Genomic DNA, 20,188 nt, shown 5'->3' on the forward strand with positions numbered 1-20,188 from the left:
AGAAGGAGGGAGGCGTGGAAAGTGCTAGGCCGGTTCAGGACCCAGAAAGTAGAGCGGTGAGGCTGGGGCAGAGGGTAGAGCAGGAAGGGGAGGCAGGTTAGGGCAGGCTGCGGCTGGAGGCCTCCATGCCAGGTTGAGGACGTGGAGCTTTTTCAGGCTAGCTGTAGGGAGATAATGAAGGTATCTGAGTGAGGGGGCAGCAGGATGAATCTCCCCCGCCCCCCGGCCCAGCAGAGCTGTCTTCCTCCTTCCAGGAGACCCCGGTAGGGTAGAGCCCGGCTGAAAATCCCTCACAAGGCCCCACCATCTTGCCTTACCCACAGTCACAGCCTTGGGTGGGGGTTCTGAGGGAATGCCTTCTCTCTTCCTCCTCCCTCTGGGGCTCGTCCGTGAGTGTCTGGGATCTCTGGAAGATTCCTTCCTATGTGCCCCAAGGGAGAGGGCTTTTGGAGGAAGGAGACCGGGAGTCCAGGCTCTCCGCCTCCACACAAGGAAGCCGTACCGACTTCTGGCCATGGGTCTTCCCCTGTCATCTTGTCAGGCCTTCTGGGAGGTCGGTCCAGCTTTCAGGATGGCCCTGCCTGCTGGCCAAAGAACCCCATGGAAACAAGCCAGAGCCAGCAGACTGTGGGAAGCAGGAAGTTCTCCATGCTGCTTGCTCCTTTGAGAGGCGTCTGTTCCCATGACATTCAGCCCTTAAGCCCCTCCCACTACCACTGTCCCTCCTTCTGAGGAAGCCCTGAGCAGGGGAATAATCGAGAACATTTTCAGTAGTGCCACATGGGGCTCAAAAGAAAGCTTGGTGGGGCGCCTGGGTGGCTCAGTCAGTTAAGTGTCTGGTTCTTGATTTCGGTTCAGGTCATGATTTCAGAGTCGGGAGATCAAGCCCTGAGTCCAGCTCCGTGCTGAGCGTGGAGATTCTCTCTCCCCCACCACCACCCTCCTCCCCCACAAATTGAAAAGGAAAGAAAGCAAGCAAGCAAGCTCAGGCCCCCTCCGTAAGGCTGATCCCCCCCTACCCTCATATATTGTGGTTGTGTTAACACATAGCCATATCCACGTATGCTATATCCTGTATCCTGCTTCACTGACCTTTCAAGCCCCGTTCCCCAGAATACACCTCTAAGAGTCCAAAATGTTGTGTGAGAGCACCCATGCTCCCAGCCACTGAATCAACTCGTCTATGCATCCTGCAGCCCCTGCGTAAGCAACCAGTGGCACTGTAGTGGCACTGTTACACACACGCACGCACGCACGCACACACGTGGCAGAAGGAGACATCCGTTTGCCAGAAACAGCCCAGGAACTGCCAACAGAGGCATCTAAAAACTGGGGTCCAGTATCTGAGGCCATCTGGCAGAAAGTGGGGCTCTAGGCTCTGCACGCCTCCTGGGCCCTACGTGGGCAGCGAGATTCACAGCGATCAGGCAGCCCGGGGACACGGAGTGGTGGCCTTTCCAAAAGATCCCCTGGTTTCCATTTCCTCCTCACTCGAGTAGCGTATGTGTGGCACTGAGAGGAGCCTAGGGGCTCCTGCCTCTGAGTCTGCAAAGTCCCAGGGCTGCAGGCATCACTGGGCCCCATGTCAACACTCAGTGGGGCAGCTCCTTACACCGGGCAGCCAACGCTCTCTTTTTCCATGAACCGCTTAGCAGCAGGGTACAGGAATGAGGATGATGCTGGCCGGTCCCCGAGAGAGACAATTGGTGGGGATCAAAACCAAAGCCTGCCCAATATGTAAGGAAGCCCAGCTCGGGTCCACCATCTCCCTCCTCCCTGCTCCCCATGCACTCGGGACTTGGGTCTCTGGCCAAGGAGGGGACATGCCCGTTCTGGGTCAGCAGTGCCTTTTAGCAGCCACCAACCCCCCCGCCCCCGGCTTGGTGTCCTCCAGCAGGGGGAGGAGTGGTGCATGAATTCTGCCCACCCTCCAACCCCCCCTTCCTGAGCCCTGCCTCTTCCAGGCCCCCCCACTTGTACCTAGATTACCAGCCCTGTGCTTTCACATCTGCTCAGCCTGCCCTGAACGCATTCCCCGGGTGGGCCCATCCTCAGGCACCGCCAAGGACCTGCGGCAGAGACCAGCCTGTTTCCTCCTGTGGCAGGGTACACAGTCACATCGGTCGTGTCCTCCAGGCAGGGGTGGGTGTACGTGGCTGGAGCACCCCGGTTCAACCACACGGGCAAAGCCATCCTGTTCACCATGCATAACAACCGGAGTCTCACCATCCACCAGGCCCTGCGGGGTGAGCAGGTAATGAAGGGCGAGTCTGGGGGCAGGGGTGCAGTGGGGGGGGCATATGGGAAAGGCTGGGCTGCAGAGGACTCTGGAGCTCAGCAATGCCTCCTCAGCCATCCTTCCCAGTTGTGGGGGAGAAGGGAGGCCTACCCCTCCTTCCTACCAGCCTTGGAGCTGGACTGTCCCTTCCCCAGAAAGCCAGGCCCTGGTCCTTGCTGCAGCAAGGGGAGCCTGGGAGAATTTGCTTGCCCCGTTTCGTGGACCTCTTGTCTCTCGCCCCTGACTGCCAGCATCTCTGTATTCAATTGAGAGTTCAGGGCGAGAGGCAGCTGCCGGGGCCCCGAGCATCCTGAGGGACAGTTGTGTTCCTCAAGCCACCTTCACGCTGCCAGCAGCGAGAACAGCGGCACACCCACCCACAGCGGGGCCCCTGGGTTCACCAGGATGCCGCCAGCTTCTTCCCTGCTCCAGGAATGGGAACAATGCAGAATGCTACAGCCGCCAATGCCACGGCCCCGCCCGGGCTGCCGTGGGAATGCGCTGGGTTGCTCAGAGTCTCGTGTCGGATGGTCACGAATACCACTTGCAAAGCTATGAGAAGAGTCACTGGTGGGAGGAAAGACCAGAAAACAGGGTTCTGATCCAAGTCATTCCAACAGCCAAGGAAGATGGTGGTCCTGAGAAGCCACGGAGCTATCTCCTGACCCTTGACAACCTCAAAACGAGCACACACGCACGCACCCACCCCACCCCACCCCCCACACACACACACCCTCCCTGGCGGCACGCAGCATCCTTGGCCTCCTGGGCCGGAGTTGGGCCCAGGCCCTTACCATCATTCCCAGGCCCTTACCATCATTCCCAGCTCACCCGCAGCTCTGTGGAGCCAGGGACAGCGCTGTCTCCTGCACCTTTTAGTGCCCTCGGCCTGTCACCATGAGCACAAGCTCCTCACCGGGTCTAACCTAAATCCCTCTAGCTGCAGGAAGCCATCCTTCCACCACTCCTCTTCCCGTCTCAAGGGCACTGGCAGACCAGGGCCCTGCTCTGTCCCCCCGCCTCCATCCCACCTTGCCCACACTCTGCCCGGGGCGGCTCTTCCGGGAATCCAAGGCTAGACCTCGAGAGCTGGAGGGAATTTGCTGATGAATTTATGACATTTTTACTGCCCGGTTCCGCCTCCAACATCCGAACGAGAAACCGCAGTGCTGAAGGCAGCTAAATTAAGTGGATTCCAAATCACCGTGACCCACATAGCTGAGGCCACATATTTAAACAAAAGTCTCCCTCCCTCCTCCCCTACTTGCTCTCCGTCTGCCTCTTAATTACCTTAGGTAGGGATAGCTCTTCCCTCGCCCACCCCCGTGTTGAGATTTCCGTTTTCCTCTCTTCTGTGTTTCCATCTCACTCCTCAGTTAAAAGCTTTTAATACTTGCGATAGATTTCTCCCGAAACACCCTAAGCCAGGAGGCGGCTGGGGGAGGGAGTGTCAGGGGCCCGGGTGTCAGACAGGAGTTTCAACCCTGTTTGGCTGTGGCCAGCCTTGTGACCTTGGGCAAGTGACTCAAATTGGCTGAGCTTCAGCTCGTCCCCGTAAAATGAGGACAGTGATCTCTCTTAAGGTAGCGAGAGGCTCACGCGAGCCAGCTGAGGCTGTAAAGCGCGTCACACCAGGCTTGTCCGTGGAAAGTGTTCCTCCGTTCTTCCCAAGTGACCCACTGGTCCAGTAAATATTTATTAAATTTATTATATTATTATCATACCCAGGCCTGAAGGGGACACAGCAGGCACAATGTCCACTCTCCGTGGGGGGAGCAGTGCTGGTATGGGGCTGGGGGAGCATCGAGGAGGGGTACCCATTGCAGGCAGGGCAGGGCAGGGCAGGGCGGGAGTCTAACAGGAAGTGACCTGAAGATGATAGACATGATTGGGGAGGGAGAAAGGGAGAGGAGTGCAGACAAGAGAAAACTATGTTCAGAGGGAAGCCTGGAACCCAGCCAGGGTCTCGGGCTTTTGGAGAAATCACTGGGAATGTCCGGAGAGAGTGTGGGAGCCCAGGGGTGGGGGTGGGGGACACAGAGACTAGTGGGGGTGGGAGGCGGGTCCAGCAGGGTCACGCTGAAGAATTTGGACTTCCCCCTGCACCCCCTCCGAGAGCAAGGGAGTGGTGTGGTCAGCTGCTAGAGGCCATTCCGGCTGTCCGTGGGGTGGACTGCAGGGGGAGGCAGGGGCTCCTTCGGCAGGCACCTCACCTGGGAAAGAAGCAGCAGAGGAGGGAAGTAGCGGACTCAGGACAAGTTTGGTGCACACCAGGCAGGAATTGCTGGGAGTCTGCGGGTGGGAGAGGTGGCGGTGGGGCCAGGGAGCACCCTCAGGTTTCAGACTGAACAAGTGGATGGCACCCTCACTGAAGTGGGGGACACGGCACCCAAAGGGGGAGAGCTCAGCGGGTGCTCAAATGCTGGAAAGAAACCATAATTCCCTGTCGAGGTGCTAATCCCAGAGTTCTTCATAACATTAAACATTGAAACGAGCCAAATTCCCATGAGAGTCTTGATTATACACATGTGGCCCATGTGGGTTTTGGAATATTACAGAACCACCGAAGATCAGATTGTGGGGAAAAAATATAACACACCATGGAGACACTGCTCATGATCCATTGTTTGATTTGAAAATCATATATAAGCTATCTCTGTATTACGATCCCAGATTGTGAAAGTAAAACTGTATACACACACACACAAGCCCCACACACCCTGGACAAAACAGACTAGACAAAAATACATTCAAACGTTCATGGGCGTTCTAGCTGGATGTTGGGACAGCGGGTGACTTTTATCTTCTTCTTCAGACCTTTTTCTGATTTTGCTCATTTTTGCCACGAGACTGTTGTTCACAAAGAGAACAAATGGTAGTCAATACAATTAACCAATGGAAAGAAAGAAGGGGAGAGGGGTGGATGAGAGAAGGAGGAAAGAGGGCAAGGCGGGACCTGGTGAAAACAGGTGGGTCCCGTGGAGTGGGGGCCGGGGGACGGGGGTGAGAAGGGAGGACCCTTCTCTTTGTTCACCCAGATTCCGAGTGGAAGGGTGCCCCTGGCTCCCCGCACAGCCCAGCCCACTGCCCTCTCCCATCCCTGTGCTGCAGATAGGCTCCTACTACGGGAGTGAGATCACTTCGGTGGACATCGACGGCGATGGGGTGACCGACGTCCTGCTGGTGGGCGCCCCCATGTACTTCAGCGAGGGCCGAGAGCGGGGCCGAGTGTACGTCTACAACCTGAGACAGGTACTGCTGCGGTGGGGGGCACTTCGCCCCTGCCTTCGCTCGGGTGTCCGTGAGGAAAGCGGGGCCACCCCAGAGAGACCAGTGCCCGCTCGCTGAGCCAGGCCGGGGACAGCAGGACCCTCCTCTGTCGCCGGGCTTGGGCAGCCAGAGAGGGGGTTCCAGGAGGGACATGGGGTGCAGACAGGGGGCTGCCGGCCCTTGCCGCACCCGCCTGAGCCTTGTCCCACCCCTGGTGCTGCAGACCCGGTGTGTTTATAACGGGACGCTGAAGGATTCCGACAACTACCAGAATGCCCGATTCGGGTCCTCCATCGCCTCGGTTCGGGACCTCAATCAAGATTCCTACAACGACGTGGTGGTGGGAGCCCCTCTAGAGGACAACCACAGGGGAGCCATCTACATCTTCCACGGCTTCCAAGCCAGCCTCCGCAAGACGCCGAAGCAGGTAGGGCGCCCTGGGAAAGGGCTGGAGCCGGCCCAGGGGTCCTGGCCGCGGGCGCTCGGGCAGCCCATGCGGGAGTCCCTTCTGTGCCCTCCTGCAGGAAAGGATTCCAATCTGTCCTAGCTCTACTTGCCTCAAGTCGGGATTTCGAAATGGGTGCTTTTGTCTTCGGGGCGTTCCCATCACCCTTGTGGGCACCCTCTCCCTGCTTAACCTTGTCTCCCCCGCAACAATGAAACCCCAGGGACCCGAACCTCACTGCCCCCGCACATGTACACGCGTGCAGTGGACTGCAAGTGGAGAAGGCCCACGTGGGCTTGCTCTTCTCTGGAAATGCCGCGTGCGGGAAACCCTGCTCCCCTCGAGAGGGACCCATCTCAGCTCCCATGCCCTCGGGGTTGTCATTTTTGCCTACGTATTTTCTTAATAAGGTAGTCTAATAGACCACGGTCAGAGATGCCAGGGGTGGGGGCGGGGGGTAACATGTACTCACCCTCCAGGGCTTCCCTGAGGGTCAGCCCGCCCCGCCCTGTGCTAAGCTGTGTCCGGCTCTCCCCACTTCCTGCAGAGAATCGCCGCCTCCGACCTGGCTCCGGGCCTCCAGTATTTCGGCTGCAGCATCCACGGGCAGTTGGACCTCAACGAGGATGGGCTCGTCGACCTGGCGGTGGGCGCCCTGGGCAACGCTGTGATTCTGTGGTTGGTTCTTCTGCTTCTCTTGGCTCTCGGGCTCTCCTGAGGGTCATGACGGACACCGGGTTTTAAAGATCCACTTTAGGACCTTTGTCCCTTTCTTTAATCATTGTCAACCCAACTCACCCCATTCTTATCCTCTCCTGATGGTATATTTCCTTTCTGTGGAATCGCTGTAAGTTGTTTGGGAGTCCAAATCCGCCTTCCCAACAGCCTTCTAAGATTTTAGAGCAATCCGGCATCCCAAAGCCTCTCTGAGGATTTGGCCTAAAAGTTCTGACTGTTCGGGCATTTCTTCCCCCTTCAGCTTTTCAAGCTCCTTAAAGGACAGGCTGAGGATATTCTTACCTGCTGGGGGGATCTCCCTTCTCCCCGAGTGTGACAGAATGTTTCTGCCCGGATCTCTTTCCTCCAAACCCCTCCGGGCTCCTCATTTCCTCTTCCAGGGCCTCACCTCTGCACGATCCCATCAGATATTTGCCATATATCTGTACACAGGGGCTTTCTTTAGCAGTTGAAGCCTGCAGCTTAAAAAAAAAAAAAAGCCTTTCTTAAAGTCCCTATAGTCCCTATATTTTACCATGGGATGTGTTGGCTACTTTTGAAGCCAAAGAACTGTTTACCTTTTCATTTATTTTTTTTTTAAGATTTTATTTATTTATCCGACAGAGAGAGAGACAGCGAGAGAGGGAACACAAGCAGGGGGAGTGGGAGAGGAAGAAGCAGGCTCATAGCGGAGGAGCCTGATGTGGGGCTTGATCCCAGAACGCCGGGATCACGCCCTGAGCCGAAGGCAGACGCTTAACGACTGCGCCACCCAGGCGCCCCTACCTTTTCATTTATGTTGGTGATCTATTTTTCACTATAAATCCAATAACTTAAAGAAACATGATACAGAAAAAATCTTTCAGGCTTTCATCGGCTTAATATTAGCGCTATGTGCATTTGGGCTTTTTTCCTACTGATTTTCTGCCATCTGCATATACGTTTATATAAGCACAGTCATATTTTTCATACGACTTTAAAAAGACGTGAAAAAATAAATAAATAAAAAATAAAAAGACGTGAAACCAAGGTAGCCCACGACGTCACAGGGGGAGTGAAGGAGTGGACGTGCTCTCAGTCGTCAGAAATATTACAGCCGGCTTAGGGGATGTCTTAGCCCGGGTTCCCTGGAAAACAGGGCCCTAGACTAGAGCTCATGCGTAATGCTTTGGGAGAAGCCTCATCCCTGAGGCAGAAGTGGGGGCCAGGGACGCTGAAACAGAAAAGAGGAGCAGTGTGAGTGGGGGCCTCCCTGCGCCCGCGGGGGCCTCACCATCAGCACCACTCCTTGCTCGCGGGATCTCCAGCGAGGGGCGACACACCTCAGCTTCTTGCAACAGACTATCGTACCGGAGGAGGGAGGGCCGTGTATCTGGGGGGGGGGTGTCCCTCTATCCCTCGTGGTGTCCCCTGGCCCTCTAAAGGCCGCCCTGGGCTGCCGTGCTGGGGGCTCATGGATCTATGGGGGTGGCAACAGCAACAAGCACAGCTTGGGGGGTAAAGGTGTTCCCAGGAAGCAAGACAGCTGCCTAGGTCCCAGGGTAGGAGGTAGACATGGCCTAGCGGGTCAGTAGGGTGACACAGACACTGAGTCCAGGAAACAAGAGACACACACACCCCCCAAGAGAGTCAGTCTGGCGCAGAGGACCCGTTCGAGCTCTAGCTTTGGAGGTCTAAACCCAAGCGCTACCTTAATAGCGATGAAACTGTGGGCCAGAACCTTCTGGGAAGACCGCGCTCAAACCCCATGGATCTCAAGCTGCCCCATTAGGATCACCTGGGGAGCTTCTTCTCCGGTTTTTTCTATTTGAGTAGAGGCGATGCGCGTATTCCATTAGTTGCGGGTGTAGAGTCTGGTGATTCAGCAAGTGGATACGTTAGGCTGTGCTCGCCATAAGCGCAGCCGCCGTCGGTCACCACTCGCTATGACAGTATCAGTGACCGCACTCCTCATGGGGTGCCTGGCATCCCCAGGACTTAGACATTCCACCGCTGGAAGCCTGGACCTCCCACTCCCCGCCACCCACTTTGCCCAACCCCCCACCCCTTCCCCTCTGGGAACCCTCAGTCTGTTCTCTGTGTTCATAGGACTGATTCTGCTTTTGTTTGTTTGTTTGTTTATTCGTTTGTTTTTTAGATTTTTCGCATATGACTGCAATCGTATGGTATTCGTCTTTCTCTGTCTGACTTCCTGCACTTAGCGTCATATCCTCTAGGTCCACCCATGTTGGCCCAAAACAGGGCGCTTTGCAAACAGGCTTAACCCAGACCACTTAAAACAGAATTTCTAGGGAAGGGGCCCAGGCAGCAGTCAGCTTTAAAGACTCCCCAGGTATTTGTCTCCAATGGGCAGCCAAACTTGAAAACCACCGATGTAAGCTGTTATGTTTCCACAGCACTCTACACTGTCAAAGGGCCCCTCTCACTGACCCCCTTTGAGTCCCACATCCCTCTCAGAGGGATCATGGGACATGCCCAAGATTCTTCAGGAACCAATGGAGCCAAGACTCAAATCCGAGACCCCACACAGCGCAGGGAGGAGGCACCAGCCCCCTTACGCTAGAAACAGGGCATCAGCACAGATACTCACTTGAAAATTCCAAAGCATCTAAATCACACTACATACTTGCTTCTTTTTATATAAATGCGTGGTTTGGAGAGGCAGTACACTTCCTCCTCTGATGATGTTTTCTTAGACCAATAGAAGAATAAATTTGCATTTTCATGACTGCCCATAGGGTAGTGTTGGGTGGATAGGTGGGGAATCAACAACAGGGAGGGGTTCTCCGCTTTGGCTGCACATTGCAATTCCCCGGGAGCTTTAACACCTTGCTCTTCGGAGTTTGGTCCTGGACCAACAGCAACAGCATCACTGAGGACTTACTGGAAATGCAGAATCTGTGCCAGCCTACGGGTCAGGGTCTGCATTTTAAAGATACCACCCACTGCCCTGGAGATGTGCAAACATTATAATTTGAGAAGCACGGCTTTGAGACATGTTGATGCCAATTCTGATTTGATTTGACCTGGAGGGCAAACTGGGCATCAGGATTTTTTCAAAACTCTTCCGATTATTCTAATGAATGTCTAGGGCTGGAATGGGGAGACACAAGGAGGTCAGTATGCTCTGAGGCGAGGACAGCCGCTGGGACAAGGTGAAGGGCTGCCTCCGGGGGCTAGGTGCCTGCCCTCCATCCACCCATCACTTTTTTGCCCAAACTTTAACATCTGGGGCCCCTGTCTGCCCTCCCCCAAAGGTTTGCAGAGTCCATTTCCATCTGCGGTCCCTCTTCTCCCCCTTCCCCCCCCAACCCCCCATCCCAGGGGCACCAGAGTGCCCCACCCCCCAGCTACTTCTTCCTCGGCTCCAGGTCCCGTCCGGTGGTTCAGATCAACGCCAGCCTCCACTTCGAGCCGTCCAAGATCAACATCTTCCACAGAGACTGCAAACGTAGCGGCAGGGATGCCACCTGCCTGGCTGCCTTCCTCTGCTTCACACCTGTCTTCCTGGCACCCCATTTTGAAACGGACACCGTCGGTAAGCCAGGCACCCCCCTCACCGCCCCCCCAGCCCCAGTCTCCCCTGTGGACTTTGGGATCACTCTGCTTCAAAACCTGGGCTTCTGGGAGACGGGTTTTAAGGGCCAGGTGGCACCTCAAACCACCTTGATGACTACACTTGCTGATCTAATTCCGAGGAGCCAGAAAGGGACATCCCCCCCAGGGTGAGGATGGCAGTGAGCAGCCGTGACCAACAAGGGAGAGGCCAGGGGAAGAAGGAAATAGATGGAGTGCAAAGTTTCGATGGGAACAGGGAACTGGGAGCAGGGTAGCAAACTGGGGCAGCCTGGATGAGGAGGGAGAGTCAGAGCCGGGAGAGGGAGCAGGAAACAGGAGGGTCAGACAGACGCTGTCCCCAGTCACAGCGGTCACGGCCCAGAGTGCCCTTCTGAGGATTGTCACTTCCAGCCCACGTGGCAGCCCTGGGCCCACGCGGCCCCACGAAGTGACGGCTGCTGGTTCTGGGACAGGACTGGGCCCGGGCAGGAAATTGGGATTTCCAAAAGCTTCTTCTTAGCCAAGGAACAGGGCCCACCAGAAGGGTGGGGGTGGGGTGGGGATCAGGGAGAGAGAAAGGCCAGCCTGGGCAGCTGGGGTCTTCTTTCCCCTTCTATCTGGAAAAGGAGAAAGGTGCGAGAACCTGGCGCACCCAGAGGGCTGGCTGGGGTCCAGGCGAAGAGACGAAGCCTTTCCTGGCTGTAGCAAAAGATCGGCCAAGGAGGCAGGGAGGCTGCAGGCCTTAAACCCCAGAAGAGGAGCTGGTGGGAGGGGCTCGTGGGGTGGGAACTTCCGCCTGTGGAGGCTCTGAGTCAGGCCGGACAGGACCCCCGAGCCGAGGGCAAGCCCTGAAGGTGAAGGAAAGGAGAGCGGGGGAGGTCCAGGACTGCAGCAGGGGCTCCAATGAGGGCAACGCCCTGGCCCCTCGTCCTCTTCCACCATGTTCATTTCTCCTGCATTTGTTCCTCTTTCTCTTTCTCATCACTCCTCCTCCTTCTGCCTCTCTTCTCTTTGGTTCCTTCTTTTTCTCCTTTCTCACTGCTTCACTTGCTCTCTGCACCGGAGTTTCCCACCCACACTAGGCCTCATGAGGGGAGAAGAGCAGCTCTTCCCTGGTCAGCCTGGAGGGCTTCCTGGAAGAGGCTGGCTTTCAGGAGGCTCTCTTAGAAGACAGGCAAAGAGTCTTGGGTGGACCCGTGGCTCCACCTTCCTCGTTTCGCCCTCTCCTTCTCCAGGCATCAGATACAATGCTACCATGGATGAGAGGCGGTACGCGCCGCGAGCCCACCTGGATGAGGGTGGGGACCGATATACCAACAGAGCCGTCCTGCTCTCCTCCGGCCAGGAACACTGTGAACGGATCAACTTCCATGTCCTGGTGAGCCTGACACCCAGCAGCCCCACCAGCAGGGACCGAGCTCACACAGGGAGGGGACACAGGGCTGAAGAGGTGCTGCCGCGGGAGACGCAGAGAGCTCAGCAGGTGCCGGGCTGGTTCCGAGCCCCCAGCAGACCTCGGGAGGCCCAGCCAGGGTGCAGCGTCCTGGACCTTGGCCCCCCCACACTCATGCCTCAGACAAAAGGCTACTGGGACATGCTGTCTACCACCTTGCAGTACCCTCTCCGACATCCCTTCTTCCCCAGCACTCAGATGCCCACTCTTCCTTCAGCAGGGCGTGAACTCTGAGGAGGGAGGTGGGCTCCGTGAGGTCTCACAGAGGCAACAGGGGTCAGGCCGCAGGGACCGTGGCCAGAGGGGATGGAAGCAGGCATTGGCTAAAGCTGAGGACGAGCTAAGACAGGCGGGTGGTGGGGGCGAGCCAGGAGGAGGAACCAAGAGTGGCTGCCTGGCAGAGGTGGAGAACACACAGGGGCCGGGTGCCTGGTTTTACGGATAAGGAAGAGGAGGAGAAGTTTGCCCCATCCAGAAACTCCAAATACCCAGGCCGCAGCTCCGGCCTTGGAGACGCAAGCAGGGGGCACTCGGGGGGCACTCGGTGCCTACGAGCCCCCTGCAGTTCAAAGGCCAAAAGTCAGAAAAATGAGCAGATGTGGGAAGTCCTGTGTCTGTTAATATGTGGCCCCCTCTGCAGTGTTTGTGTGCTGCTTCTCAAAGTGTGGTCCCCGGACCAGCAGCAGCAGCCCCATCACATGGGAACTTGTTAGAAATTCATGGTTTTTTTTTTTTCTAAGATTTATTCATTTGAGAGAGAAAGAGAGAGAGAGTACGCACAAGCGGGGAGGGGGGTAAGAGGGACAGAGGGAAAAGGAGAAGCAGGCTCCACACAGAGCAGGGAGCCCCACGTGGGGCTCGATCCCGGGACCCCGAGATCATGACCTGAGCCAAAGGCAGACACCCAACAGACTGAGGCCCCAGAAATGCCTATTTTCAAGCCCATGCCAAACCCACTGAATCAAGAGTTCTGGGGGTGGGCTTGGCCCTCAGTGTGTTGCTGGGGCCCCCTGACACAAGCTCAAGTTTGAGAGCCGCTGCCTTGATACGAAGAAGCCCATCACATCAGGGTTTGGGTTCCACACGGGAGATTTATAGGCATCTCTAAGTGTCTCCTTCTTTACCCTCTGCACCTGGACCCAGCCCCTGTTTCGCTCTCACATTTGTTCCTTCGTTGATTCGGCATGCTGGTGAAGGCTGTCATAGTGCTGGGGCTGGGCCGGGAGCTTCTTTTTTTTTTTAATGATTTTTTTATTATATTATGTTAGTCACCATACAGTACATCCCCGGTTTCCGATGTAAGGCTTGATGATTCATTAGTTGTGTATAACACCCAGTGCACCATGCAATACGTGCCCTCCTTACTACCCATCACCGGTCTATCCCATTCCCCCACCCCCCTCCCCTCTGAGGCCCTCAGTTTGTTTCTCATAGTCCATAGTATCTCATGTTTCATTCCCCCTTCTGATTACCCCCCCTTTCTTTATCCCTTTCTTCCCCTACCGATCATCCTAGTTCTTATGTTCCATAGATGAGAGAAATCATATGATAGTTGTCTTTCTCTGCTTGACTTATTTCACTTAGCATTATCTCCTCCAGTGCCGTCCATGTTGCAGCAAATGTTGAGAACTCGTTCTTTCTGATAGCTGAGTAATATTCCATTTGGGCCGGGAGCTTCTGAAGGAGGGAGGCCGGCACACGGAGATAGTCCAAATGCTGCGCGAGAAGCGCCGGGCTGCGCGCACGGGGTGGTGGGTGCTGCCTGGCTCCCCCGAGGCCAAGGCACCAGGGGGTAGGTGCCCAGCCTTGAAGGCCGCAGGGGGCTTGCTGAACCTCCAGCCACCCAGCCCTCTCCTCCATCCTGGCCTCGTCCTGAGGCCGACAGGGAGGCTGCCCTCCCGCCTGGGGGAAGTGGACGTTTTCTCTCCATGACCGGGCCCAGAAACAGGTGCTCCGTGCGCCCTCACCCCGTCCTCATCTCTTCCCACACAGGACACCGCTGACTACGTGAAGCCAGTGACCTTCTGGGTGGAGTACTCCCTGGAGGATCCCGACCACAGCCCAGTGCTGGACAACGGCTGGCCCACCACCCTCCGAGTCTCAGTATGTCCCCAATCACAGGGTGCACAACCTGGCCACTCCGTCCCCGTGATCCCCACCTCCTCCCCAAAGCCCAGACCCAGAATGTGCAGGGTACAAAAGATCTTTCCCTACCACACCCTCCCGTCTCCCACCCGGTGACCCCCCCGCACAACTCCTTCCCTCCTCCCTTGTGAACACGTTGAGGGGAAGGACCGGGCCTTTCCTGTTCGAGGATCCCCCGTATCGCCAGCATAGGGTGAGCACTGGACGGTCCTGGAGAATCCCAGAACCAGAGGGACCTTAGGTCTCAATCACCTGCTTCCCTCCTGTACGGGTGAAGGCCCTGGAGGCCAGAGCAGAGGATCCAACCACCTGGAGCCTGCTCTGTGGTCCGGCCCACTCAACCACAGTTCCTCATCCCCGGCTCTAGGGGCATGGAACTTTCTGGTATGGAACACTCACATGCTCCTCCCACCTGCAACTCCACCGACATCCCACTCACAGAAAAGATCGCAGTTTGGTTCTGCCTGAGCTCTGCGGGGAGAGCAGGCGAAATTTGTAAAATGTACTATCTAATTCCTGACCCTTGAGGAACAGCAAGGCTTCTGAAATCCCCTCTCTGCTCCCGTTCACCCCCCTCCCCCGCCCTCCCAGACCCCACCACCCAGCCCTTGAACCTCACACCTTCCCTCTTTTCTCCTGTTTCTGCTTCACCAACGTCTAAGAGAGGCTGTCTTACGCAGTTCTAGAAGGGGGGCAGGGAGGGACCGGCAGGGCTGGAGTCGTCGTCAGTGAACTGATCAGCTGGGTCACTACTGTCCCCCACCGCAGTAATTACAGGGCCACCAGGGCGAACGAATGAGAACCCGCCACGCGATCCACAAGCGAGTCGAAGCCCATGCTGCAGATTGACGCGCAGGGCTCGCTCTGCCCCACACTGACGATCCCCGTGCAGGCTGCCAGTTGGGGCTGGAGGCCAGGGCGAAGACAGGAGTGAGCTCAGAGCAGGTGTCACCGGGCAGCCAGATGACAGGCAGGAAGGCTTCCTGGAGAGGGTGGCTTTCGGCCGGACCCTAATGAATAGACCAGATTCAGATACGCGGGGACGGGAAGAGTGGGCTTCCGCTCCAGGAGAGCTGACGGTAGAACCAAGGGATGGCGGTGAGAAAGGCAGGCTGAAGGGAATGTGTAGAGAAAAGAATTTAAAAGGAGGAATAATCTGGGTCCTATTATCCAGGGCTTCGGGTAGCAGCTACATTTCTAAAAAAATCTTGTTCATCTGGATGTCTAGCCCCCAATTTCTAGCAAACGAGAAACACTCTGCCCAGCACTCTTCTGCAAATCCTCCCGTGGCCTCCGTTCGGCGCTGGTCTAGCGCCGCCGTCTCGCCTCCTGGGGAACGAGCTGTTCCACGTAGTTGAGTGTAGCAGTTGTTTATCACATTAATTATTCCTTTTCATCAGCCGGAGAGAAATGTTTCTGAAGGTTATAGGACAGTTTGCACCCTTAAAAAGCAGGAGGCTGGGTGGGGGTGGGGAGGTCTTATCGGAGACTTGAAGTCACCCAGGCAACCTTGGGTGCTTGGTTACAGTGAGGCCCCCGGGGCTACCGGTGTTTTTTCCACTGCGTCCCTTCGCTGGACGGCCTCACGCCTCCCTACTTTGTACAGCTCTGCTGCCTTCTCTGCTGGCTGCCATGTGCCTGCTTCCGGCTGCAAATACACCGGGTGGTGGGCAAGCTGGGGGCTGCGTGTGGACGTGAGCAAGGCTGAGCTTGCCTTTGAGAAAAGCCCATGAACTTCAGATCTGTGCGGGCTTTGCTTCCCCTCCCCCCGGGTGTCGGCTGTGGCCTTGGGAGGGACAGCTGTAGTCAGCTCCAGCCCTGAACGCCCAGCTGCTTGCTGAGCTCTTTGACCCAGAAGGACCCCAGGTGCTTCCAACTCCATGTGCCCCAGAACGGAGCTCAACTCCACCCCTCTGTTTATAAATGAATGGTGCAGCCCTTCTTCCAGACACTAACAAAGGATCTCGTCCAACATCCTGGGCCCCGTGGCCCCTTAGCGCAGATGAACTCCAGGTCCTATGGACCCCACCTCTGGCGGCCCGACCCTGTCGTCTTCTCTCCACACCCAGTACCCCTCCAACACCGTCATCATACTTGCCCGAACACTGAAGCAGCCTTCTCAGGGGTCTCCCTGACTCTAGCCTTGATCCCTCCAGTTCATCCACCCACGGCAGCCACAGGGAACCCTAGTGTGCAGGTCTGACAGCATACTCTGCTGCCTACAGCAGTGATTCCTATCAGCTGCAAGGAACCACCCCAAGGCCCTATAAGAACTGACCCCACCCATCTCTCCATCCTCTCCACCCCCAAATACAGCAACCCTAAACCACCCATCATTTCCCAACCTCACCATGCTGCTTCATGCCTCAGGACCTTTGCACAGGCTTGTACAGCTAACATGGTCATCCTTCAGAACTCTGACCTACTGTCTCTTCCTGAAGGCTTCTCTGACCATGTACAGGCCAAAATGACTGTTTCCTCCCCTCTACTTCTCCTATTCCTCATACAGATTTCTAATTTTTTTGCACATTTCACACTATAATTATTTATTCACACACCACTCTTCCCCATGAGCTGAGAGCAGAAGCTGTGTCTCCCTCATCCTCTACCCCCAGTACCTAAAACCTTGCCCCCAACACAGATGATCTGCAAACACCCGCTGGGTGGGTGTGGGTATTCTGTGCTGCCGGCTCAGCTGAGAACCGACAGAGACCCGGGAGGAGTTGAGTTCTGAGTCATGTTTTAAAGAAGGGACTATCTATGCCAAAGCATGAGAAACGGCAGGGTGGTGTCTGTGAGGAGGGCAGAGAAGACAAAGGCTGTGTCTAGTGTGGTGGAGAGAGGAGCCGGCACGCTGTCTGGGGGAGGGCTAGCCGGCAGGAAAGAGGACCACCCCGCCACCCCGCCCTGGCTTTCCCTGGTGCAGGTGCCCTTCTGGAACGGCTGCAATGAGGACGAGCACTGTGTCCCTGACCTCCTGCTGGATGCCCACAGCGACCTGCCCACAGCCATGTGAGTTGGCTCCTCCTTGCCCCACCCTGATTCCTTACGTTCCCTGCTAGAAGATCTGGGGCTCCCCGGGCACTGGATTTCCGCCTGAGCATCATGCTTGGAGGCAGCTTAGATCAAATACTGAACTTGGAGCCTGGGTCTAGCCCAGGCTCTGCCTTTAATTCCTGTGTGACTTCAGGCATGTCCCTTCCCTCTCTCGGCCTGAGTTACTTCCTCTGCAAAATGAAAAGTACTCTTCTATCCAGGCTCCTCAAACGTCATTTAGGATAAGGAATCCTTTCTCTGCAGTCTTTACTAACAAGCACATCAAAGGCGGAGACTAGGACTGTGATCCTGGTTGCTCACCCTCCAAGCCCCCAGCTGGGTGACCTGTGCAGCCCAGTGACGACCACTTGAGCTAAGAGGACTATCAGAGTATCAGCAGGGTGCCCAAAATCTCCTGGAAGAAAAAAAAAAAGTAGCATGCAAGGAAAAGTAATGAAAAATGTTCTCTTTGAAATTTATGTCATTTATTTTCTAATAATCCATGCTCCCCGTTTACCCAACTGTGAGATGATTGAGCTAGAAGATGTATACAGTGAGTAGAAATAACACATACAAACCCTGTAGAAGGATGAAGCAAACCGTCTAACCATCTAGGCTACACATCAAGATAGTCTCTACATTTAGCTCTGAGCTTCCTGGTAGCCAAAGCCAAAAGGGAAATACGCTGAGTACAGTAGTGAGGCCTGGCCCCTCGCTCCCCATTCCATGCGCCTGGCCCCTGGTGGCCTCTGTCCCGCAGGGAGTACTGCCAGAGGGTCCTGGGCAAGACCGCGCAGGACTGCTCCGCCTACACACTGTCCTTCGACACCACGGTTTTCATCATCGAGAGCACGCGCCGGCGGGTCGCAGTGGAGGCCGTGCTGGAGAACAGAGGCGAGAACGCCTACAGCACGGTCCTAAATATTTCACAGTCAACAAACCTGCAGTTTGCCAGCTTGATCCAGAAGGTGAGACCTCGGCCACCGGCCCGGACTGCCTGAGACTAAGGGCAGAGGCGGGAAAGGAGGGGTCCCGCCACGGGGCCTGGCTGGCTGCACATTACAACCCCCAGGAGTTTACAAATCCCGGGGGCCAGGCTTCTCCCAGAGATTGGACCGGGTCTGGTCTGGGGGGCGGGGGGCTGCATCAGTGTGCTTTCAGAGCAACCCCAGTGAGATCAGTCTGTGGCAAGTGGGGAGAACCACCGGTAGGGGAGGATCTGAGCGCTTCCCGAATGTGGGGAGGAAGGTCCTTCAGCCTGTGTCCTTGGCCCTTGTTAGGGGCGCACGCACACACACACACACACACACACAGGTGCACACCAGCTCACATACCCCCTCTGCCTACAGTTCAGCTTTCTCACAAGGGCCCTTCTCTCAAGAACCAGAACAAGTTGTTCCCCACTCTAACATTTCCTATCATGCCCAATTGTTTTCACAACAAATTCCAGACTCTGTTATGTCAAGGCCCTGCTGCTTCCCCATCCATCACCTGCCCCCTCTGCCCTCACCCCCACACCCTTAGTCCCACCAACCACTGCTGTTCCCCAGCACCCCTGCCTTCACGCCGAGGCCCCCCACCACCAAGGTCCCCGGCCTATGCTCCCTCCCTCCTCTGCCCGATGAGCCCCTGTTTCTTCTTGATTACCATCTTGCAGAGGGGGAGACTGAGGCACAGAGGGGTGTTAAGGGGCCTGACCAGGACCACACAGTTCATAAGTGGCAGAGCAGGGTTCCCAGAAGGCCACACAGGCTCCTCCAGCCCCACGCAGCGCCCGAGTGCTAGCCTGTGGTGACCCTGAACTCCGCAGGGCACGGGCACAGAGAAGTCCCTGAGACAGGGTTATCGAGTAAACCCAGGACATCGCTGTCCTGTGTGGGTCCCGGAGGGGGGGTCCCAGGTCCCCTCAGACACAGTCTCCGCCCTCAGGGATCTCAGAGCATCAGCGTGGAGCCCAGAGTGTGGGGTGGGGCAGGTGCGGGGCCCTTCTGTCCTCACCGCCCCCCAGAACCTCTGCCTGTCAGTCCCTCCATCAGGCCCAGGGTGGGGCCCCACAACCCTGAGTGAAGATGAGGAGCCCACGGGATGGCCCTCCTTCCAAGTCCTGTCCTGCCCAGAGAGTTTTGCCTCTGTCTGAATTGAGCTACTTAGGGGAAACTGAGCCCCAAACCTGCATCCACCTTTCACTGCTCCCCTGGCCCAGACTCTACAGTGCCGGGCCCAGTCATAAGCCCGGGGCGGGCCTCGGGGGCTTTTGTGTCTGTGGCACAGAAAGGCTTTGGGGACTGAGGGAGGCAAAGAGAAGTGGACAGCGGGTTCCATAAAGGGCGGCGTCCGCACACACGGCAGCTGGTGTGTAGGGACAACCTGCAGCCTGGCTCTGCCTGTCCATCCCCAGCCCAGGAGCCGCTCACAGCCGGGAGATCAGCATTCCTCCCCCCAGGCTGCCCCCCACCCCTGCCATCCAGCCAAGGGGAACTCTAGTGGAGGAGGCACCCCCCCCCCAGCCAGATACAAAGGTGTTAGTCTGATCACACGCACTTCGTACGCGCACATGCAGAAGCTTACAGACCTACCTGGACATCCGAGGAAACGCAGGTGTTCCTCACGTGTGCAACGGGCTGTATGCACACACGTGCACGTGCATGCAGACCCACACATGCGGAGTCTACGCGGACATGCCTTTCCATCCACTCAGCATGCCCAAATATACCCACAAAGATGTACAGCCACCCAGCAGCATCAGGACCAGGGCTCAGCAGACCTCCGTGCTGACTCAGCAGGACCCCAGCTCAGAGAGGCCCGGGAGCCTGGCGGTGGTTCCCCCTCAAAGCCACTGCCACCCCTGTCTCCGGGGCCCAGACCTGGGTCTCTGGCCCCCCTAACTGCTGCCCGTGGTGCCCCCCACCCACCCCCAGGACGACTCAGACGGCAGCATCGAGTGCGTGAACGAGGAGAGGAGACTCCACAAGAAAGTCTGCAATGTCAGCTACCCCTTCTTCCGGGCCAAGGCCAAGGTTGAGGCTGGGGGCAGTGTGTGGGCGGGACGGGACGGGGCAGGTACTGGGAGGTACTGGGGAGGCACTGGGGAGGCAAGGGAAATGGAAGTGAACAGAGGGGATAACACGGGAGGGATGGAGAAGCCTGAGCATGGCTTTGAAGTGTGTTCGTTTTTTCTCCCGGGAAATGACAGTCACATGACCTAACTAGCCAGCCCACCCCAAGAGAGCATCCAGGCCCCTTCACCTCAGAGGCAAACCCACCTCTTGGCCAGTTATCCCCGCTG

The 20,188-nt window shown here is 56.7% G+C and overlaps 1 protein-coding gene across 1 annotated transcript in view; it reads left to right on the top strand.

Moving 5' to 3' along the window:
- ITGA11 (integrin subunit alpha 11) overlaps nt 1-20,188 on the top strand; it is a 110,214-nt gene that overhangs the window by 78,559 nt on the left and 11,467 nt on the right. Inside the window, exons 12-21 of the mRNA XM_045810727.2 lie at nt 2,106-2,254; nt 5,390-5,530; nt 5,772-5,975; nt 6,541-6,671; nt 10,082-10,248; nt 11,504-11,646; nt 13,714-13,824; nt 16,793-16,878; nt 17,663-17,870; nt 19,821-19,919. Coding sequence (XP_045666683.2) covers nt 2,106-2,254; nt 5,390-5,530; nt 5,772-5,975; nt 6,541-6,671; nt 10,082-10,248; nt 11,504-11,646; nt 13,714-13,824; nt 16,793-16,878; nt 17,663-17,870; nt 19,821-19,919 — 1,439 coding nt within the window. The remainder of the gene's footprint in view (nt 1-2,105; nt 2,255-5,389; nt 5,531-5,771; nt 5,976-6,540; nt 6,672-10,081; nt 10,249-11,503; nt 11,647-13,713; nt 13,825-16,792; nt 16,879-17,662; nt 17,871-19,820; nt 19,920-20,188) is intronic.

The sequence above is a fragment of the Ursus americanus genome, chromosome 28 (genome assembly GCF_024610735.1).
Source record: "Ursus americanus isolate L20-20 chromosome 28, mUrsAme1.1.p, whole genome shotgun sequence".
In the NCBI taxonomy this organism is placed as follows: domain Eukaryota; kingdom Metazoa; phylum Chordata; class Mammalia; order Carnivora; family Ursidae; genus Ursus; species Ursus americanus.